Source organism: Triturus cristatus, chromosome 3_2 (genome assembly GCF_964204655.1).
Source record: "Triturus cristatus chromosome 3_2, aTriCri1.1, whole genome shotgun sequence".
NCBI lineage: Eukaryota > Metazoa > Chordata > Amphibia > Caudata > Salamandridae > Triturus > Triturus cristatus.
In genome coordinates this window covers 1086627988-1086651343 of record NC_140584.1, presented here as the reverse complement: position 1 = coordinate 1086651343, position 23356 = coordinate 1086627988, and the positions used below count along the sequence as shown (strand labels likewise).

Genomic DNA, 23356 nt, shown 5'->3' with positions numbered 1-23356 from the left:
CAAAGTTGAAGGTTAGTGCTGTAGATCTTTAGACAAGTGTTTCTAGATTTCATCCGTCATCAGTAGAGATAAAAACGAATTGTATATGGGGCTGCTGAGCAGGCTGTCACAATCCTTACAGGTCTCCGTACCTCACACAGGTGCATCTCCACAAGCTCGTCATTCGATTTTCATTCATTTTTGCTACTCGCCCCTCAACACTGGAACTCACTTCCTCCCCCATATAGTCTGCCCCACATAAAACACCTTCCACTCCCTGCTAAAGTACCAATTTATCTGTCTCTATCCATTGGTTTTATTGATGCTTTAACATATAGTTCCCTTTGATTGTTTGTGTCACTTTTAATTTACTTGTACAGTACCTTTGCAAAGTGATATATAAACTAAACAAAAGGAAATTTAAATAAATCATAATTCTTAGGTTACATTACACTATACACTGAGTATGAGATTCCATAAACATTCCACTCTTAATCAATGTTCCCTCTAATTTTTTTCCTCTGTGTGCGGCAGTGTAGAGTCTCTGCGCTGCACCTATGGCTATGTGCGCCAGGAACGAGACCGCGTGTGTGTGCAGCGCCAAATATCCCTCCAAATTTTAGAAACTGAAAAGACGATGCATTTCCACACATATGAGTCAGTTATTTGGAGTGAGAAGGATAGCGGAGGGATAGAAGGGGAAGAAAGGTTTGCATTCATATAGCACCTGTTACCCCTGATGGGTGTTGAAGCGCTTTTCTGGCAAGTAGCACGCTACTCCGGAACCCATAAAGTATTAGTGTTGAAAATTAGTATAGTGAAATATGAAGTCATTCGAGTGGTGGATATGTTATTCAGTTATTTGGATAGAGAAGGGTAGGTGGCGGGATAGAAGAAGAAAAGAGGTTTGTATTTATATAGCGCTTGCTACCCCTGATGGGGTTTTGAAGTGCTTTTTTTTGGCGAGTAGCACGCTACTCTGGAACCCATAAAGATTAATTTTGAATTAGTATAGTGAAATATGAAAGTAATTTTAGTGGTGGCTATGTTAGTTAGTTATTTGGATTGATCAATCTATTATATTTAATAACTGCTGGGTAGGGTACAGTTGAGAGGTCTGTGCTGAAAATTCTGTCCCTTCCCTTCTTTGTACGTTTTGGGGTTAGGCATTTACCTTGCACGGATGGAGTGTGTGCTTCTTGTTCACTTATTTATGGATCCTTTTTGACTTTAGTAAGTGTGGCGTGTAGATGGGGCATCACTCACTTTCTGTAATAACATCCATCCCCGCCTATGTTGCCCAGTTGTTGCAATAAGACCGCAATTGCAAACTGGCCATCAAGCCAGTCACTGCTGCAGCTGAACATATTATAGGCCTGATGCTTCAACAATCACCGCACAATTCTTTGTTTTATTTTTTTGAATTTTTATTTCAGGTTTTCACAATATTAGCCACTTCTGTCTGCAAAGACCATTTAGAACTTAGTTCTGGCTGTGAAGTGTCTCAGCAGGGACCCCCGGGTGAAGAACATAGTATAGTGTACGAAGCATTATGTCGTCAGTATCATTACTATTAAAACACCAAATTGCATTTACCAATTTTACAAGCCTTAAACTCGTAATTCAAGAATTTAAGGTAATAATGCCTACCAAAGTAGCAAAACTATACATGTTCTTATAAGCCTATTAAAAAGGGTTTATAGAGGTGGCAGAATGAAAAAGAAAGTTTAAAATAAACAAATAGATATAAAAACTCATGGACAAACTCTTAACTCACATGATTCACCTCTGCTATTAAATCATAGTTACAATTTCTAATAAAAAATCAGAATTATGAGTGCAGGTGGTTTGATTTATGAGTGCAAGTGATTAACAAATGGTGAGCTTCCAGTTGCAAATCATTTTATTCTTGCGTAATATCACTCCATGAAGTGGCATACATACTACGTATGAGTAGACACCTCTTAAATGATGAGGAGGGGGCATGGTGAACCTTACACGTTTTCTACATTATGTGGGCGTTTTCAGACTTCTTTTTGACCTTTTCCAACCATGGACGTCTTCAGAGATATGCTGAATGGTGGATGCAACATCCTTAATGTTAGTGGGTGTGAAAAGGAAGGGGTTTCTTCATGGAGGAAACAATTGATAAATATTTTTCCTATAACAAACGAGGAAAGAAAATTGTGGACCTGAGATTGTGTGCAGAGATGGTGAATTTCCAGAATATGTAATTTGCAGGATGTGCGCAATTACCTAATGAGAAACAAAAATAATGCAAAATAAAAAGAAATTCACAAAACCTGTCCAGTACCCATAAACACCTTACTTTGGAAAAGTTTGGCGAATATCAAAAAATCATAAATCCCCACTGGTGTGCATAATAGTAAACACCCTTTGAGATAGTATTCATGTGAACTGCAGCGCACACGGGCGCCGCAATTAACATGAATACTAACTCAAAAGCCCACAATCAGCCCCGCAGCTGTGCACAATTAAGAAAAGAAAAGCAGAGTCTCAAACACAGCGTGTGCTAAAACACACGCTGTGTTTGAGACACTGTTTTTCTTTTCTTAATAGTGCACAGCTGCGGTGCCGATTGTGGGCCTTTGAGTTAGTATTCAATCAGCCTCGCAGCTGCGCCCTCCCAAAACCCAGAGCCACAGGAATTACCGTTTTTCAAGCCGCTCGCATTTTAAAAGTGGTGGCGCGAACGGTCTTGCGGGATGTGCGTGCCAAATACAGCACACTGCGCGCTTGTGGTGATTTCGGTGCGCGTGCGCTCACGCGCGCAGCCTATTGGGAACAGTGCTCTTAATACACATGTGCCATACCCACTGCATGGGGTACCTATGCAGATTCTCTTAAATTATATCACTATGTAATTCCCAGGTGTATTCTTGTCCTGATATGTAGGATATGCTTTCTGTAACTGATCTTGGAATATATAACACTATAGGTTAGCACCTCACCTCAAGACTGTCACGCAAAAGCAGTATTTTAGCTTTGTTTTCCGGCGCTTGACCTTTATTAACTCTTTCTATTGTTACCCATGTTAAGATAATCTATATATAATGTAACATTAAACAGTTCTAATCAGTGTGTAAAGCCGTTATTTTAATTTTAACAGGTGCATTCACAACACCGTATGTAGTAGGAAAAAGTTGTTATGTAAATAGGAAAAAATAATATATTACTTGCTTATTATAACATATTGCACTAGACCCATTAATCGGAGTTCCATCTCCTTATTAAAGCACTCAGCAGGCAGTCTCATGTCTCTCTATATGGTTATAAAACTCCTTGGTGACCTGCAATAGCATATTAATGAACAGATGGGGATACATTCTCCCATATAACAAAAGAAAGGTTGTATTAGAAGTGTAGAAAGTAAAACCAATCTCTAATTTTCTTTTACTGTCGAGCTATCACAGTCACCTATAGTAGGAACATATTGTAGATGTTGTTCCGTAATAATTTGTTAGAGATGAGTTGTGACATCACAACAAGTGCTAGCAGACACTGAGAAATGTATCGCTGAACAGAATTAGAACTAAACAGTGAGAGTCAAAACTCACTTTTAAATTCTCTTTTGGAACAATTATTCCTTAAAAATGTATAGTAATCAGCTGATACAGATGAATTTACAGCAGTAGTTTTTTTTAACTTGTTGCACTGATGGACTTCAATTCTTGAAGCTGGAAATGTATCTGAGCAGTCAGATTACCACACATTCTGAACAACAGCCCCTTTTGAAAGTGAAATTCCTTCAAATATATTTTGAAACCAAATGCAAGCTGCTTATTGGTGTTTATTTTTACAGAACAGATTCCCTATCAATTAAATGTATCTAAAACTATAATATTGCATAGGAGGAGCAAGAGACCAAGGTATTTAAACTGGTAAAGCCAATAGGTTTTGCATATGCAAGATCTATTGGCTTAGTTCATATTTTTTTGCGCAAAATGGCTTGAATTAAAGGAATTAAAGCGCTATGTTGCAGCAGGCATTCACCACGTCTTATCGGTTTTTTAGGTCTCGCCTGGCGTGTGCTGCGCACATGCGCAGTCTCGCTGGCGAGATTTAATGATTTGGGGTATTTTCGGTAAAGGGCATTAAGCCCCACCGCTCTTTTCCATTGACTAACGTCACCGTTTATGCTAAATAGTGGCCAGCCATTGGAAAAGAGCGGTTTGTGATGTTTTTGTTTGGCTTTTTGAGCTGTCCCATTTGGACGGGCTTGTCTGCCTTCCGTGCGTCGTAAAAGCTTTCTTATCTTTATGGGGCCTGGTGTTTCAAACACATGGCCCCATAAGGACAAGACAGCTTTCACAACGGACGAAAGTGAAAGCGGACCGTGCTTGTTTTTAATCTGCACTCTGGGACTTAAAGCCCTGAATTAAATGGAATACTATATACGCCCCAGAATGCAAAGCAAAACATGGTCTCAACTGAGTTATGCATAGTCTTGGGTACTTGAGAACTCTCATGTCAGTGTCACAACAGTGCTTGCCCTGTGGCCCCGATACCTGCTCCAGAGGTTTAAGAAGCCCCGTATGATGAGCGACACAGCCAAAAGTCCCTGCTTTGTAGTCTATAAACAATGAATTCTGGGCCTCGTAAATGTTAAAAACAAAGAGAGAAAAAAATCCCACCATGCTGGTTCTGATAAAAAAAAAACTCAAGACTTGAATGTGCAAATGTATTTTTACACTGAGGGAGACTTGGAAAGTAAGTTGACTTTCTCGTGTAGAAAAGGCGGCATCGTACACCCGGAAAGATAGGGACAACATTCTCGACTTGTACGTGTCATTTATATTCTCTGGCGCTACAAGGCATGGCGCAGTCCAACTACGGATGTGCTTCTCTCATACAGAGCAGAGGCCCAATCCCCGGCCTGCAGTGACTTATCTCCCCTATAACTATATGCTTGAGCTGGGGCTGGCTACGACCTCCCCCTGCCGGCTTTCCCTCCTCTGGAGGTCCGCCCGCGCCTCTGCCTAGCCTGGCTCTCCTTCCCGGGCACTCACGTCTCAACTCCTGCTGTAGCAGGGCACTCAGGCGGCTGAACATGGCTCTATGCGCCCCCGAAGCCTCCCCGGTGCCTAGTAGGACGCTCAGCTCGAGCGGTTCCCTCTCCCTACCCAGCCACAGCTTCTTCCTCTTCCTGTGCGACTTCGGCCTGCCCTCCCTAGCCCGCCCCCTGGGAAATCTGGGGTGAGACGGCCAAGGACGGGGAACTGCTGTACACCGGAGGGGCAAGGGCGCACCTACTGGGTGAGCGCGGCAGACTTCCCGCACTCATAGACAGTCTGTGAGTGTGAGCACTACGGCGAAGAGCAGAGCGAAGTGACGGTAGCAACCTGATATGAAAGGCTTGTAATTGTGAGAGACAGACACACGGGGAAAGAAAGGACTGTAATTACGGAAACCATAGACGTGACTTCCTTTTGGAGACCGAGTGCAGGGCAAGCCCGTAACTGCCCAAGAAGGGGCGAGGCATGTGACGATGTGACTCTAGAGATCTGAGACTGATAATTCAAGGGATATCTCGCAAAACCATGTAGGTTTTTATTTTCCAATTAACTTGCTTGCCTTGGATTGGATAAATGAATATTACTTTTCCTTTATTAATTAATTAATTTCATATTTTTTCACTGTGCAAACGCACTGGATTGGACATTTGTCCTGCGGTGATTTCCAGGGGGGCTAGCATTTCATTTTAGTTTTGCAGGAGCCTCTTTGCATGCGGAGACTGACATTTTTTCTAGCTAAACGCATCTAGAATTTTGAATTCTATTACAGGACTCGAGGCTTCGGATTATGCTTTCTCTTTCTTTACTGTAAATATTCAGTAGCCATTGAAACAAGCATTGAAAATGCAATAGGTCTCGCCTTTGATTAAGTTAAAGCCATTTGCTTTGCTAATGATATTGTATAGCAAAGCAAATGGCTTTAACCTAATAAAAGGCGAGACCTATTGCATTTTTAATGCTTGTTTCTTTAAGCCATGTTGCTCACCAGTCCACGCTGATATGCAAATGTCTAAAAAATGTCTAAAAACAACCGCTGTGGGGTGGGAGGAAGGATGGAACAGAAACAACGGACAGCAGGCACACAAGGAAGCTGCAGGTGAGGAGGTGGGAAAAGCAACAGCAGAGTGGGAGGAGGGTGAAGGAGATCGTACAGTCAGAGATGGACGAGCTGCTGATAGCTCAAGTCTGAAGCCTGGCTCAGCTCCAGGTCATGTTGGAAAATCGAGTCCATAACGAGCCGAGCTTTTGAGTGGTTTCTGCATGCCACACTTGCTTTACCCTCATTCAAAAGAGGTAAAAACAAAGCATTAACATGAGCTAAAAAGGAGATATAAATAGATACCCATTTAGCGGCTGATGTGTACAAAGTGAAACCAGAAAACCTGCATTAAGCGTGGCTCCCGTGTTTAACCAAATTGTGTGATCGTGGGACATGTTTTATTTTACCAATCCTCCTTCAATACCAGCTGTGCAAATGCCTGTTGTATTTAATTTGATAGATTATAAGGTTGCTCTATAAGAATCTGGGCCACTTATAGGGTTCATCTGACAACTTTCTTGCCTCCTACCTCCTGTTGCCAAGATGGAGACAAGGCTGAGTAGTTTTAAGTTCTTTTTTTTAAAAAACATCACTTTTAATAAGTACTTCTTAGTGCAGTGCATTTTTGGGGCTCTGCTCGTGCATTGGCTCTAAGAGCCAAACCAGACTCTTGAATCAGCTCTGGCTCGGCTCACCCTGTTAATTTGTTGGCTCACCAACCTCTACGTACAGTGCCATGCACTGTTCTGGAGTGCATGGCAAAACATTTAAAAAAAAGAAAAGACTACTTGAAGCAGTGCACGGGCAGTAGACAAAGGCCGCAAAAAGGAAGCTGTGATAGACCCATGCTGCATAGCAGGGACAGAACTTCTCTATGACTTCTATTATTCTTAAAATGCACAGTAGGGCGTGTGTTAGGCTATAAATAGTATATAATGCTTCTGGGAAATCTGGGGGGAAAAAATACTTCCAGAACATGAGTTTTAAAAAGATTTTCTGGGCTAACTGTTCCAGGATCAATGTCTCTGTCTCCTAAATATTCGTTTCCCCACTGTAGTAGGTTGCAGTTAAGGCTTCACAAGCTCTTGAGAGACTGCTCTCCATTTTAAAATAAATTTTCCCTGCAAACTACGATAGATCAATTTATTCATCCCTATATCCTAGCTCTCTGAATGACCCAAAAATCCTCTGTGCGCATTTTAATCACCGATACTTACATTGATTATATTCCAACTGTGACATATACTACCACTTCCGTTCCATACCACCTCTCTCTGCGTGCTGATCGAATATAGTTTTTCAGGCATAGAATGTTAGTTTTATCAAAGACCATGCGTAGCAGAGGGACATCACACACACTATGCCCCCAAAGACATCACAGGTTTAACCTCTTGCCTACTTTTTGCTGCTCAGGAACATGGTAAAGGTCATGGAGCGGACACTACAGTGTAGACCAGACTCTTAGAACCTTGCCTACTTTCTATTCTTGCTGCTGCCTTTATGACTCTTGAAACCGGGAAAAGCAGAGGTAGTAACGGGGTACCAAAGGGCAATACAGGGGTAAGAACAGTTAGCCTTGGTTGACCCCAGTGGGCATCCTTGATACGTGGGTACCTCTGCATTCCTCTCTTTGTGTGGTGTTTGTGGTTTGACACCCTTCCCCCCAATAAATGGATTCTGGTGTGTGTAGTTGGGTCCATGGTCCTCCAGTCGGGCTAGCAGTGGCTGTGGTCAGATTTTACTCGGATTAGCAGCGCTAATAGCACAGATGTGTCTCTATGAAACTTTGCCGAGCTTATATACACCCACCCCTCATTATCTCTTACACAAAACAGGCCAAGTCTAAACAAAGTGGTGGATGGCTCTCATGTGGTGCAGAGATGCCTTTCAAATGTATTACAATTTTCATCCATTTTACCATTTCAATGGCAGTAATGGTTGGGAAATGTCAGTTTCACATCCCTGAATCTAACTGACTGAGCTACACCCATGAATAACAGCAAAGCTACGCCCTAACTAACAGCAATGCACGCCAAGGCCTCCAAATATGGGATTGCTTACCAATTTTTATGATGTTTGTGCACATGAACTCCCAAGGATTGCTCTTTTGATTCTTGAAGCTCTACCGTGTGCTATCTCACTGCCATCTTGACAGCTCAATGTGATTATATGATATGGTGTTATTAACCTCACTCATGTTTGCAACGAAGGCCTTTCTTGCTACGTTCAGCCTAGATGCACCGTTGCCTCTTGTTTCTCTATACAATGGGGGTTGAATTAAGGGCAAAGCCTGTGTCTTTGTGCTGAATTGACCACTGAGGATGCAGGGAAGTCTGTGTTAGGATGAGGGCAGAGTCCTGCTCTCATGGTTGGACTGGTCGTACTGGACAGTGAGAAGCTCCTGGTAGCAGTGGCGTAGCTAGATCTTTGGCCAACCGTGGTGGTCCCTGCATTTGCCGCCCTGAGGCAGCCGCATGTAAGAGCAGGGGGAGTGCTGACAATTCCTACGTTTGCCGGTCTGTGACGCCAGCAGGTCAAGAGTGGGCAGGCCGCCACCTCCTAAACTCATGGTGCCCGTGGCGGCCCCTTCCCCGCCTTTGCTACAACCTCTGCTTGGTAGTTTAGGCATAAGAGCCTGTTGTGAAGACCGTACTGACCAATTAGGCCAGAGGCTACTCTCTTGTAGGCTAGGGGACAGGACGATGCTCTCAGGGTAGGATAGCCAGAGGTGACCTCAGCTAATCCAGCCCTTGGAACAGTCATAGAAGCTGCACCTAATGTATATAACCAAAAGTGTGAAGTGCTGGTGAAATAGTGCTCCTGGTTACTTCCCCTGATCCAGATGTATTGGAATATTTCATGAGTTTAGCACAAGAACTGCACAGTAAACTGGGGATTGTTATGGTACCATATTTGGAAAACGATGCTGCAGACTCACTGGAACATTTAAACAAATGTGTGGGCCGGGACTTGTTGGATCTCTCATGAAACGAGAGTATCTCACACTCTATGGCCGAGCATTCAGTGCAATGTACACCTGCTGCTTGCAACATATTCCAGAGCTGCTTTCAACCCTCAGCCCAGGCCTGGATTGTGCCCGTCCTGAGCCTCCAGTGCCATGTTTTGCATGCAGCCTCGTGCCGCAGTTGTGTTGTGTTTAGAGGACTCATGCGGGCCGCTACCTCTGGGTAAAGGTTTATATTTGCCAATAGTGCCTCTCTTGGCACCACTATTATAGTGGGGCTCCGAGGAAAGGTTGGTATGATGGCTAGCCGGAAACGCATTCTCACCCTCACCTTAGATTTCTCCTCAGCAATGGAACCTTTGTATAGATTTTGAATATCACCATTCATCCCACATCCATCCTCAAGCTAATATTATCATAGGTATGGCAGTGGAGAGAAAGAAGATAAGACAAGACGCCTAAACAGAATATGTTCATCATTGGACGCGCTCTGTGGTTAAAACTTTGCACTCTTTTTTTTCTTGAAGTTTATCAAGAAAAATATCTGGAGCAGGAACTGATGTGTGTTTTCTTTTTGTGGAACAAAATTTTCAAACGTTGAGCTGGCTTATCTTATTACGAATTAACACAAGATAATTACCCACAGTACTTGTCATTAACACACGATGGTTGCTCAGATTCTGTCAATTTGCAAGTTGTTTTTAAATTAGCCTCAGAATTAGAGATGGCGGATTCTTGAAACAAGTTGGTTTAAAGTTAGTTTCAGGATTAGAGCTGGTGGATTCCTGAAACAAGTCGATTTAAAGTTAGTTTCAGTATGAGAGGGGATGGATTCCTGAAACAAGTTGTTTAAAAGTTAGTTGTAGGATTGGGGCGAACTTAATTTGACCTTGTGTAACCTTTCAGCTGCTACACTGTGTCTTTAGGAGGGTGGAACGTGTGATTGCAACTGATTGAATACCACCCACTCCCAATACCTGCAGTAGCTTCATTCCCCTCTGCAGTGGGAGATGTTTCTGGGGCAGTAAATAAAGGTAATGCCGTTACAACAGAAAGGTCGCCATCCATCCCTTCCCTGGTGCAGCACAGACATGTCCAGAGTCAGCAGTTCATGAAGGAGGGCCAGAGTACCAGAGGTGCGCATGCGCAGAGGAGCACGTGAAGAATCATGGCCAGAGGATCTACGCCCAGGATACCCAGCCTGATCGGAGAGGATGGGCGGGCCCTTTATTCCCCCTCTCGTTATTCCCTCCTTCAAGAAGAAGAGGATTGGTGGTTCCAGCCGCTTCTGGAACTCCCTACCACGTCACATTAGAAAGACCTCCGGCTACTCCAGATTTAGACAGCTCCTGAAACCATGGCCCTTCATACCAGCATATGAGGGAAATAACAAGCAGAAGGTTAGGTTCCTATGCTTAGCGCCAAGACACTGGTTGGTGCATGTGCGCTTTCTAAATACTATTAACATAACAGAGGGGTCAGTTTTGGAAAAACAATAGGTTGGGGCAAATATGGCCTGAGAGGCCTATGCCAAAGCAGGCCTCGGTGGGATGGGAAGATATGTAGGAGATGGCAAGATGGTTACTAGAGAGCCGGGAAGATGGGGCAAGATGAGTCATTTTTAGGCTGCCAAATTGGTTGTTCAAGACACAAAAGGAGAGAAAGACAGAAATGAATGGAGAGATAGTGAGGCAGAGCAGTAGACAGGTTGGTTGGTGGACAGACATACAGGTAGATAGATAGACAGGCAGATTGGAGACACACAGGAAACAGATCACACGCAGCCAATCAACAGACACAAAACGATTGCCGAACCTTCCTAGATATGCAGTAAAGGGCATCCAGACAGAGAATGCGCTATGATACGATAACAGTGGTAGTTGGCGCTATGCAAATACGAATCGCCGAGCATAACATAGGCAGACACAGGCAGAGACACACACTGGAAGTCTCGCGGGCACTGCACACAGTCCTACCATTGTGAATCGCGTCTGTCCGCCCCTCCTGTGCCAGGTCACACGACAGCGCGCGCACAATAGGCATTGTCTCTTTATATAGGGTGGCCAGGGAGTATTAATATTCAGGCTCCAAGTTTAGACAATGGATGCAACGTCGGAAAAGTGCAGTAATTGGACCCCGCGCCATGCGTGGCATCTGCGCTGGGCAGCTCGAGCCTTTCACTGGAATAATAGGGCTGCCGGGGGCACTGGGGGCAGAGTGAGCGGAGGCTGGCGGCGGGGCAGGGTGGGACAGTGAGCAGGGGTTCTGGGTGGGCCGGATGAATGGCGGGACAGTGAGCGGAGGCTAGAGAAGGGGTGTGAGCATGAAGGGACAGTGAGTCAGTAAAGGCTAGCGGAAGGGCAGGGTGGGACAGTGATCAGGGGTTCTGGGTGGGCTGGAGGCACAGCGGGACAGTGAGCGGAGGCTAGAGATGGGCTGTGGGTCTGTGGGAGAGTGAACAGATTCTGGATGGGGTGTGTGAAGAGATGGACAGTGAGCAGAGGCTAGAGATGGACAGTGAGCATGAAGGGACAGTGAGCAGAGGCTCTGGGAGGGCCGCGCGTATGGAGGAACCGTCAGCTCTAGGCTAGACATGGACTGTGTGCATGTGGGACAGTGAGCAGAGACTGGTTCGAAAGTGTGAAGGGACGGACAGTGAGCAGAGGCTAGAAATGGGCAGTGAGCAGGAAGGGACAGTGAGCAGATACTGGATCGGGTGTGTGAAGGGATGGACAGTGAGCAGAGGCTAGAGATGGGCAGTGAGCACGAAGAGGCAATGAGCAGAGGCTAGCGGGGGAGCAGGGAGGGACAGTGAGCTTTAGTCTAGACATGGACAGTATGAAGGTGGGACAGTAAGCAGAAATTCTGGATGAAGTATGTGAAGGGTGGGACAGTGATCAGAGGCTAAAGATGGGCAATGAGCATGAAGGGACAGTGAGAAGAGACTGGATGGGGTGTGTGAAGAGATGGACAGTGAGCAGAGTCTAGAGAGGGGCAGTGAGCATGAAGGGACAGTGAGCAGAGACTGTGGGTGGGCTCACTGGGCTGTCTGTATGGAGGGACAGTGAGAGGAGGCTAGACAAGGACTGTGTGAATGTGGGACAGTAAGCAAATACTCTGGATGGGGTGTGTGAAGGAATGGACAGTGAGCAGAGGCCAGATATGGGTAGAGAGCATAAAGGGGAAGTGAGAAGAGGCTGGTGGCGGAGCAAGGAGGGGCAGTGAGTAGTGGTTCTGGATGGGCTGTGAGCATGGAGGGACAGTGAGCGGAGGCTACAGGTGGGCTGTGAGCATGAAGGGACAGTGAGCAGAGACTCTGGATGGGCTGTGTGCATGGAGGGACAGTGAGCGGAGGCTACAGGTGGGCTGTGAGCATGAAGGGACAGTGAGCAGAGACTCTGGATGGGCTGTGTGCATGGAGGGACAGTGAGCAGAAGGTAGGGGTGTGCTGTGTACAGGAAGGGAGGGGATGAGAGGCTCGAGTGAGACTGTGAGGTAGGGAAGGACCCTGAGCAGAGGACAGGTAGCACAGGGTATGGATGGGGCGTGGGAGAGGAGGGACAGTGACGAGAGGTAAGGGATGAGCAGTGTGCAGGAAGGGACAGTCATTGTCTAGCACTGGGGGTTTGGGTTTGTGCAGGAACGACATCGAGCAGAGCAGGGATGGGGTGAGTCCAGGGATTGACAGTCAGCTAGGGATAGGCAGTGTGAGGGGAGGGACAGCCAGCACAGGCTAGGGATGGGCAGTGTGAGGGGAGGGACAGGCAGCACAGGCTAGGGATGGGCAGTGTGAGGAGGTACAGCCTGCACAGACCAGGGATGGGCAGTGTAAGGGGAGGGACAGCCAGCACAGGTTAGGAATGGGCAGTGTGTGGGGAGGGACCGCCAGCACGGGCTAGGGATGGGAGTGTGAAGGGAGGGACAGCCAGCATAGGCAAGGCATGGGCAGTGTATGGGGATGGACAGCCAGCACAGGTTAGGGATGGGCAGTGTGTGGAGAGGTACAGCCTGCACAGGCCAGGGATGGGCAGTATGCGGGAAGGGATAGCCAGCACAGGCTAGGGATGGGCAGTGTGCGGGGAAGGACAGCCAGCACAGGTTAGGGATGGGCGGTATGGGGGGAGGTGACAGCCAGCACAGGCTAGGGATGGGCAGTGTGTGGGGAGATACAGCCAGCACAGGCTAGGCATGGGCAGTGTGTGGGGAGAGCCAGGCAGCACAGGCTAGGGATAGGCAGTGTGAGGGGAGGGACAGCCAGCACAGGCCAGGGATGTGCAGTGTGTAGGGATGGACAGCCTGCACAGGCCAGGGATGGGCAGTATGCGGGGAGGGACAGCCAGCACAGGCTAGGGATGGGCAGTATGTGGGGAGATGCAGCCAGCACAGGCTAGGGATGGGCAGTGTGTGGGGAGGATAGTAAGCACAGGCTAGGGATGGGCAGTGTGCAGGAGGGGCAGCCAGCACAAGCTAGGGATGGGAAGTGTGCAGGGAGGGAGAGCCAGCACAGATTAGAGATGAGCAGTGTGCGTGAAGGGACAGCCAACACAGGCTAGGGATGGGCAGTGTGGGGAGGGACAGGCAGCGCTATCTACGAATGGGCAGTGTGCGGGGACGGACAGCCATTACAGGCTAGGGATGGGCAGTGTGTGTGGAAGGACAGGCAGGAAAGGCTAGGAATGAGCAGCGTGCGGGGAGGGACAGGCAGCACAGGCTAGGAATGGGCATTGTGTGGGGAGGGACAGCCATTACAGGCTAGGGATGGGCAGTGTATGGGGGAGAATGAAAGGCAGAGGCAAAGGAAGGAACGTGTGTGGGGAGGGACAGCTAGCACAGGCTAGGGATGGGCAGTGTGTGGGGAGGGACAGGCAGCACAGGCTAGGGATGGGCAGTGTGTGGGGAGGATAGTAAGCACATGCTAGGGATGAGCAGTGTGCAGGAGGGATAGGCAGCACAGGCTAAGGATGGGAGTATGCGGGGAGGGACAACCAGCTCGGGCTAGGGATGGGCAGTGTTTGGGAATGGACAGGTAGCACAGGCTAGGGATGGGCAGTGTGCGCGAAGGGACAGCACAGGCTAGGGATGGGCAGTGTGCGGGAGAGACAGACAGCACAGGCCAGGGATGGGCAGTGTGAGGGGAGGGACAGCCAGCGCAGTCTACGAATGGGCAGTGTTTGGGGAGGGACAGACAGCACAGGCTAGGAATGGGCAGTGTGTGGGGAGGGACAGCCAGCACAGGCGAGGAATGGGCAGTGTGAGGGGAGGGACAGCCAGCGCAGTCTACGAATGGGCAGTGTTTGGGGAGGGACAGACAGCACAGGCTAGGAATGGGCAGTGTGTGGGGAGGGACAGCCAGCACAGGCGAGGAATGGGCAGTGTGAGGGGAGGGACAGCCAGCGCAGTCTACGAATGGGCAGTGTTTGGGGAGGGACAGGCAGCACAGGCTAGGGATGGGCAGTGTGTGGGGAGGGACAGGCAGCACAGGCTAGGGATGGGTAGTGTGTGGGTAGGGACAGCCAGCACAGGCGAGGAATGGGCAGTGTGTGGGACGGGACAGACAGCACATGTTAGGAATGGGCAGTGTGTGGGGAGGGACAGGCAGCACAGGCTAGGGATGGGCAGTGTGTGGGTAGAGACAGCCAGCACAGGCGAGGGATGGGTAGTGTGTGGGGAGGGACAGATAGCACAGGCAAGGGATGGGCAGTGTGTGGGTAGGATAGTAACAACAGGCTAGAGATGGGCAGTTTGCGCGAAGGGACAGCACAGGCTAGGGATGGACAGTGTGCGGGAGATACAGGCAGCACAGGCCAGGGATGGGCAGTGTGCGGGTAGGGACAGCCAGCACAGGCGAGTGATGGGCAGTGTGCGTGTCGGGACAGCCAGCACAGGCTAGGGGTAGGCAGTGTGTGGGAGGGACAGGCAGCACAGGCTAGAGATGGGCAGTGTGTGGGTAGGATAGTAAGCACAGGCTAGGGTTGGGCAGTGTGTGCGGAGGGACAGCACAGGCTAGTGATGGACAGTGTGCGGGAGGGACAGTCAGCGCAGGTAACGGATGGGCAGTGTGCGGGGAGAGACAGTCAGCACAGGCGACGGATGGGCAGTGTGTGGGTGAGGGTAGTAGGCAGAGGCGAGGGACGGGCAGTGTTTATGAGGCTATGAATGGGCTTCGTGTGTAAAGGGACAGAAATGAGAGGCTAGGGTGCGGTGTGTGGAGCAGAGAAGTCTGAGGAGAGGTCTTGGAACATACGAGTGGACTGCACAGTACACGGTGGAGGACGGCCATGATGAAAACAGGGAGGTCTGTGGCATCATCCCAGGGCCCAGCTTGATGTTCATCTCTGGATGGATTCCCCATTACCAAACATGTTCTGCTCTCTGTTTGGTGGGTAAGAGGGGTTTGTGACAGCAGCATTCCCCCAACAACCCCCGTGAACCAGCTTACTCTTTTCATCTTTGGGGACGGAGGTACTCGGCATGTCCAAGTCTGAGCTGGTCACCTACGAGGGGTGGGAGGGCAGGACCAGTGTTGTTATATCCTGTACCCCTCCACATACATGATCAGTTCATAATCAGGTGCCAGGAGGTGACTTTATTACCTGCACGCCAGCCTCACCAGCTTCACCTACAAAAGGGTACTGTCTTATGGCTGGGGGACTGACATCTCTAGGGCCTGCTTGCGGTGTCAGAGAGTACCCCGGCCCCAGGTGTATGCTGTTAATAGCATTCACTGTCCCTTGAAGTGTGATATAGGACTCAGGCCCTATCTAAAAAAGGTGTGTTGACTGGCTCTGCGCATGCCCTGATTGGTGGAAACAAGTAGTCACCAAAAGAGTACTGGAAATGTGCCTTCCACTAACGACTTAAATAGAGGACTATGGACCTCCTTTCTCTACGGTTCGTCTCTCTCCATTGGCAGATTCCTAGCCAATCAGGGGCGGTGGGAAAGAAGAAATGTAAGGAACCTGACACAGGGCTCTGGAATTGGGAGGGATTGGCCGTCTGAAGGAGCCTGAGCCCACACTCATACCCGTGAGGCCAACAGAGGGGTGAAGGCGACCTCTAACCACAGAGGGCTGTTGCATTCCTCTGCCACCAAAACGTTATGGGCACCCTGGCTTTCCATACTTCCTGGGCTGCCAAAAGTGTTGCCCTCATCACTAATGACCCCTCTGACTTCTGCAGCCAGGATTTACCTCTCTCCTTTCTGGAATCTGCCCCAGGAACGCGGAAGAGGTATGCAAATAAGATTTAGGATCAGGCTTTTACCCCATTAGAGATAACCTAGTTGAATAATTTGAATGGTAATCCACGGTTAAGTACACTGGAAGAAGCAAGCCCCGACTCTAGTTGTGCTTTCCATTAGGGGTGCCACAGTGACATTCATTCTCTCAGACACTCCTTTCTGTTAGTTGATGGATTGGAGGCAAGAGACTGGATCATTATCAACCCAGGAGAGCTGCTGTTCCATCCTAAATAAAAATCATCACTGGTGACACACCCGTCACAGGATGCATCACATACAGTCATGGCAAAAACTAAAATGCATTAACATACTTAATCGATTTAAGTAGCAAGAGAGCAAGCAGCTTTAAAACACACAGCAGCGGCCCGTCCTTAAGGGGGGAGGGGCCACACACTACAATTTTTTCCTGACATAAAGAGAGTATGTCAGGCTGAGGAAACGTCAGACTGACAGACACTCTTTTGTTGAGGTCAGAAAGCCAGGTGTTATACATGCTCTAAATGTGCAGGCGCCTGGCTGACTGAGCGGAACTTTGCCGTCCTGAAGATGTCACAGCTCTTGTGGGTGTGCCTTCTTGAGCCCGGCAAAGAGCTGTGGGGACCTCCCTCTCATGATGAGGGGGAGCGTCACTGATAGCCTCAGATCTGGGCACTTAAGTTCTAATCCCTGAAGTCCTCAGAGCAAGTGTCTATCACAGACACCTTATCATAGAGTAGGGTGGGGTCAGCAACACTCACTGACCCCATCCCACTCTGTGACGAGGTACGGAGTGCCGCCTCCTCTCACTGGCTGACAGCCAATGAGAGGAGGGGGTAAGTACCAACCCTCCTGGAACTTCTGAGGCTTCCCTTTCAGAGACTCTGCAGAAGGTAAGATTTATGTTTTCATCTAATGTTTGGTGCCTCTGTGTATGTCTGAATGTATGTGTATATGTGAGTGCGTTGTGTGAAGGGGTGTGTGTGCATGTGTGTGTGTGAATGCATGAGTGTGAGTGAGTGTGCATGTGTGCAAATGGGCCCCCATACGCTCCATTGCCCTAATTTCCGCCCGCCACTAAAAACACAGGGTGATTTATAGTTTGGCGGACAGAGTGTTGCAACACAACGGAGTTACCCTGTCTGCGAAATGATGGTCCGCCCACCATGTTTAGTCAGGTGAACTGTCAGCTTTCTGTCAAAGGAGCCCCTGTTGATTCTGTTGATAGAAGGCTTCTTCTGAAGGGCCGACGGAGTATGGGCCATTAGAAGAAGGGCATTACACTGCCCTCCCTAATTAGGGTGGACAGCGTGACTTTTTTTGTTTGTCCGTCACCGCCAGGTAAAACCTGGTGGTGAGGACCATAAAAAAAACTAATAATGACTCCTACACCCATGAAAAAACACTGCCTATTTGTGGGGACATTCGCTTTTTGTTTTTCAATGGCAACCTCCCACTTTGGGAGTTTGGTTTTGAAAAACAAAATGTTTATTAAAATTTGGTGGATGGCTGTCAAATTCTTCGATGGCTGTCCACCAAACCTTTTGCACCTTGACAGGAACCACCAGGACAGCGGTGCTGCAGATCGGAGCATATAAATTCTCCCTACTTCCACGGACAGAGTAAATCCACAGTCACACGCACATACTCTCACTTACTCTTTTTCTTAGTTTCATGTCAAAGTACAGAGATCCCTGCTGGGTCAGAGGTGATCTCTAAATTTGGGAGACGAAGATTATCAGGATGGTGGACGTAATATCCTCTACCACCCTGATGGATGGTGTAACATCTGCTAAATTCTAGATCCAGCCCTTAAGCTCTTCATTTCAAATTTAAATTAAACATTGGAAAGAATAATGTTAAAAAATAACAAAAAACATCAAAATTGTAAAAAAATCAATATTGCCCTTTATGATACCATTTCAGACGTATTTTAGCCCAATTCAAAAACTTTTTTCCAGATCTGCACTACTGTGAATTTGGAAAAAAAAGCTTTTTCCTAACACAGAAATCAACAAAAATGAAAGTCATTTTTCAAGGATGTGTCAGGCGCTGATTTTACACATTTGGGATTATAAGGTATCTGGGAACTTTACGTTTGCAGGCCTCTTGATATATCGCCCTCCTGGTCCACGAGCTAAGTTTGCGGAGATTTGGTGTCAAACCTTGGAACCTTATATGATTGCTGCCCATTATACTATTTTAGGGAATTGTAACAACAGTCGGGAAAATGATTCTGCTCTCTTTCTGGATCTTATGGCCAACCTTGGTTATGATCAGCTGGTTCATACATTCCTGGAAATATGTATAAGTACTGCGTGTAATACAGATTGTACCTCAATGATCCTTCTATGCAAAAATCGAATAAAGATTGTTTAAAAAAAAAAAAAAAATGATCAGCTGGTTCATTCCCCCACACATACAGCTGGTCATACCCTTGATGGGAGTTTTACTAACCATAATAATCTGGTCATTGAGGCCGCCCAGCACCTTAGCTGTGTTGATCACTGGTTGATCATGTCCAAAGTATTTTTGCTGCACCCCATCACGGGTGTAAAGTGTTCCTCCCGAAGGCATATACACTACAGGAGCATGGATAAAATCACAGCTGAAAACTGGGAAGCAGCCCTGGCAACGGTATCTGATACTAAGGATATTTTAGATCCATCTACAGCAGAGGGATTCCGTGAGTGGATTAATGCAGACCTGGACATTGCTGTTCCTTATGAAAACGGTGTTATTAAAGGAACAAAACCCTCAGCCCCTTGGTTTTTGACAGAACTTATGTCCCTTAGGCGGGAATGCCGAAGACAAGAGCGGAAATGGAGACCCAAACCATGTCCTAGTGAAAAAAGAGAAGCAGAAAATACTTCTTCGAAACTACAAACAGGCTATCTTCCACGCCAAATCGTGCTTTGTCACAGAGAAGATCAGGTCGGCTGAAAATTTGTCTAGTATGCTGTTTAAAGTTATAAAGGAGATATCTGAGCCTTCGAAGTTACGTATGCTGAACTCTTCTCAAGAGTTCAGCGATAAGGTTGCAGTCTATTTTCAAGAAAAGGTCCTCATTATCATTCAAGATCTTGTCCCTCCAGAGGTAGAGGAAACAGTTTTTGTGGACTTTGCTCATTGTCCTAATGAGAACCTTTTTACTGCTTTCCACAGATCTCGGTTCAGCAAATGAAGGAGTTATTGCTGTGTTTAAAATCAGGAGCCCCCTCGGACACGTGTACGCATTCTATACTCAAACTGGCTCTGGCTCCAGTGGGCAAATTTTTATGTAAGGTGTTTAATGACACGCTTCAATCCGGTAGTTATCCAGAAATTTGGAAGGAAGCTATTGTTACGCCGCTCCTTAAAAAACCCAATGCTGACCCCAAGATCTGAAGAATCTCCGTCTCTCTTCTCACCACCCCTGCTAAGGTCCTGGAGAAATTCATCAATAAAGAGCCGATGAAATACATTGATTCCCGGGAGATCTTAGATCCTTCTCAGGATGGGTTCCACGAGGGTTACAGTACATAGACTGCCCTTATGACGGCTACCAACTGTATCCGTGCTCAGGTAGATCAGGCTGGCACAGCGGTTATGATAATGCTTGACCTGTCGGCGGCATTTGATTCTGTCACCCCGGCACGTATGGTTCAGCCCCTGTGGCAAGTGGGAATCCTGGGGACAGCCCTACAGCTTCTCCATTCATTTCTGTTGAATAGGGCCCAAATCATTAGCTGTGGAGGCTTTAAAGCCAAGGCCTTTTGTCTTCCTTGTGGGGTGCCTCAGGGGTCATATTTGAGTCCCACTCTTTTCAATCTCTATGTGACTCCCCTTACTGGCCTGGTGCGTTCTTTTGCCTTTCAGGTATTATCATGTGCTGACGATACGCAAATTATCGTTTCCAACTCCAATGACCTGCAATAGGTAGCAGGGAGGTTTAATCAGTGTATGTCCAGCATTATTTGCTGGATGAAGGACAACTCACTGAAGATTAACGCAGATAAGACTGAAGTGCTGGTGTTTGGTTCTCAGAACTCCCATCTGGTCAAGCTCTTGGTGGCCGGCGGTCAGCAGTCCCCTCCCTGCCAACATTAGAACAGCCAAAAACCTAGGGGTCATCTTAGATGATGCTCTGAGTTTTGACGCCCAGGTCAGTCGCACTGTTAGCACTTGTTTCTACATCTTGAGGATTTTGAAAAAGGTCATGCCTATTATTCCTCCTGAGCTGCACCAGTCATTTGTTATTGCCCTGTTCACTTCTCGGCTGGACTACTGTAATGCTCTGGACCTATACATCAATGGTGTTTCCCTTAACAAACTCTAGGTGGTACAGAACGCGGTGGCTCATCTTATCCTGAACATTCCCAAGCGTCTTTCAGCCAGGGATGGGATTTGTTCCCTTCACTGGCTCCCCATCAGGAAACGTATTTCATTTAAGGCTCTGTGCATGTTATTTAAGCCTTTGCATAGTAAGGGCACTTCATGCTTGAAGTCTCTCTTCCAATGGTATGTTCTGGGGAGGCAACTTAGATCCTCCTCACAGAAAAATGTGTGCTGCCTAGATTTCGTAAGACTAGATGGGGTGGCCGCTCCTTTTCATTAGCAGCCGCCAAAATTTGGAACTCCCTACCAATTTACATTTCTAATGTGGACTCCTTCTTGGCTTTTAAAAAAAATCTGAAAACCTGGATCTTCTTGTCTTAGTTTTGGCTGCCTTGCCGCCTCTCATTTTGTTTCCTCCTGGTCTGCTATATCGCCTTGACACCTCCGGGTATTAGTGCGCTTTACAAGGGCTAGCCCATCCTTTCCCTCATGTACAAAGAGATATGATGGCATCTTGAGAGTAGTCAAAGAACTATCTGACCCTAGTAACTTATCTCCCCCTCCTTCGATGTCACAGTCACAATGTGATGAACTGGCACACTTTTTTTGTAAAAAAAAAACCAAAGTGACAGATATTCAACATTCTCTCTCTGCTGTCTTGACTGCAAAGCATCAGAAGAAGGAAAAACCGCTGGCACTGCCTTATCGATTGAATGAACTTATTCAGGTGCTGATATTATCGACACCTAATACTATAAACAAAGTTTGGATTAATTTGTTCCTCTGTATGCTCCTCTCTTTCACACTTTACTGTAAGCCATAAAGTTAGGTTCTCCTCCAGAACCCCTTTCTCCTTCCTTAATTCTTCGCTGCAAGAGGGATGTATTCCTCAGGCATGGAATTATGCTATGGTTTTGCCCCAACTGAAGAAAGCCAGTTCTAACTGGTCTAATTTTAGGCTGATTTCGCTGCTTCCGCTGTTCTCCAAAATCTGTGAGAGACATGTCAACCAGCAAATATCCGCCTCTGCAAACTCTCTGAATTATTTTTTTTCAGTCACAGTCTGGCTTTAGAGTGGGGTACAGCACTGAATCCACTCTTTTGGGAGTTACTGAAGGTCTCAGACAGCTTCTAGATAATGGTGGAACGGCTGTCCTGATCCTACTCGACCCGAATGCGGCCTTTCATGTCCCACACAACACTTGTAGAAAGACTGGAGAACATGAGTCTCCAATCCACAGCTTTATCTTGGATGACCTTGTTCTTGCAGGACTGGACCTTTCACGTCTTTTCAGCTAATTCTTATATCTACAAGGTTTACCCCCGGATGAACATCAGCTCCTTAAGTTGAACGGTGACAAGGTGATGGGTAAGAACCTCCTTTTCTGGGGCCCCCAACGTTGTCCTGATACCGAAGGAGCCCTCACTATGCTGGTCTTTAAGGTTAAGAACCTTGGTTTCTGGCTAGATGACAATCTCTCCATGGAAATTCAAATTGCCACGGTAGCCTCCACCTGTTTTGCAGTCTTAAAATGGCTATAAAAATCATCTAGATGCTTCCCTTTTCGGCACAGAGGATTATTATCCAGGCCTTGATTTTATCGAGGCTAGATTATGGGAACATTCTCTATCTGGGGGCTGACCAGGATTCCATCAAACACCTACAAGTTAATCAGAATTCCACTGCCAGGCTTCTATTTAATCTTCCCAAGTGCTCCTCATTGTTGAGTATTCTCCGCTATATCCACTGGCTTACGGTGGAGAAGCATATACAGTTTAAAGCCTTATGCTATATGCATAAAGCTAGATCAAACACTTGTCCACTCTATTTGCAACAGCTAGTGGAACCGTACCATCCAACTCGGTCTCTTCAGTCGAGCAACCGCTACCTTCGCAAGGTACCCAGAGTCAGAAAAGCCTGTATGAGTGGGTGCTAATTTTCCTACTTGTACCCAATCAATCAATCAATCAATCACTGCATTTATAAAGCGCGCTACTCATCCGTGAGGGTCTCAAGGCGCTGGGGGGGGGGAAATGTTACTGCTCGAACAACCAGGTCTTGAGCTGTTTCCTGAAGGAGAGGTGGTCTTGGGTTCGCCGAAGGTGGGTGGGGAGGGAGTTCCAGGTCTTGGCTGCAGGTAGGAGAACGATCTTCCTCCGGCTGTTGCTCTGCAGATGCGTGGTACGGTGGCGAGGGCGTGGCTGGTAGATCGTAGCTGGCGGGTGGGCGTGTAGAAGGTCAAGTGGTCGTTGTTCTGAAACACATTGCCCAATTCTCTGAGAAGCTGTCAATCGCTGAGCATTTTTTGTAAAAATTCCGAAACCTGGCTGTTCTGATTACCTTTGTATCTGGCTAGTTACATACCTTTGTCTAGCACTGGGAACCCTTTGCGGTAGCTATACGCTATTTAAAAGACCCTATAATAATAATCTGAGCCTGGAATACCTCCTTTGCTTCTGTAACAATCCTGCCCTTGCAGAGAAGAGAACAGTGGAGTCGGGGTATAAAATGGTGGACTCTATACTCTAATGCTCATGTATTTAAAATGTTATTCACCATCGAGTAATGATTTTGACCTGCATTAAGTATAATACAATTTTATTAACATTGTACCTTCTAACTACCAGGATGAAATAGCTTGTATAAAACTTGCAAAGTTTCAAAATGAGGAAGATACAACTTGTACACATCTTGTCACTAATGGCGGGCCTCTCTTATTCCTTGTATCTGAGTTATGTTTTAGAAGTGTTCATTAGTTTTAAATTTAATGTCTACCTACACTGTCTCTTATTTCCATTAAATA

The 23356-nt window shown here is 47.0% G+C and overlaps 1 protein-coding gene across 2 annotated transcripts in view; it reads right to left on the bottom strand.

Annotated features, from left to right (window-relative positions):
* The window catches only part of LOC146859171 (myosin regulatory light chain 2B, cardiac muscle isoform), a 164326-nt gene that overhangs the window by 99590 nt on the left and 41380 nt on the right, over positions 1 to 23356 (bottom strand). Inside the window, exon 1 of one of the 2 annotated variants that reach the window (XM_085649844.1) lies at positions 10996 to 11045. The exons of the other annotated variant lie outside the window; for it this stretch is intronic. Within the exon in view, the coding sequence (XP_085505970.1) occupies positions 10996 to 10998 (3 nt within the window). The 5' untranslated portion in view covers positions 10999 to 11045. Of the gene's footprint in view, positions 1 to 10995; positions 11046 to 23356 lie in introns of those variants that run through there. 2 annotated transcript variants of the gene reach the window in all.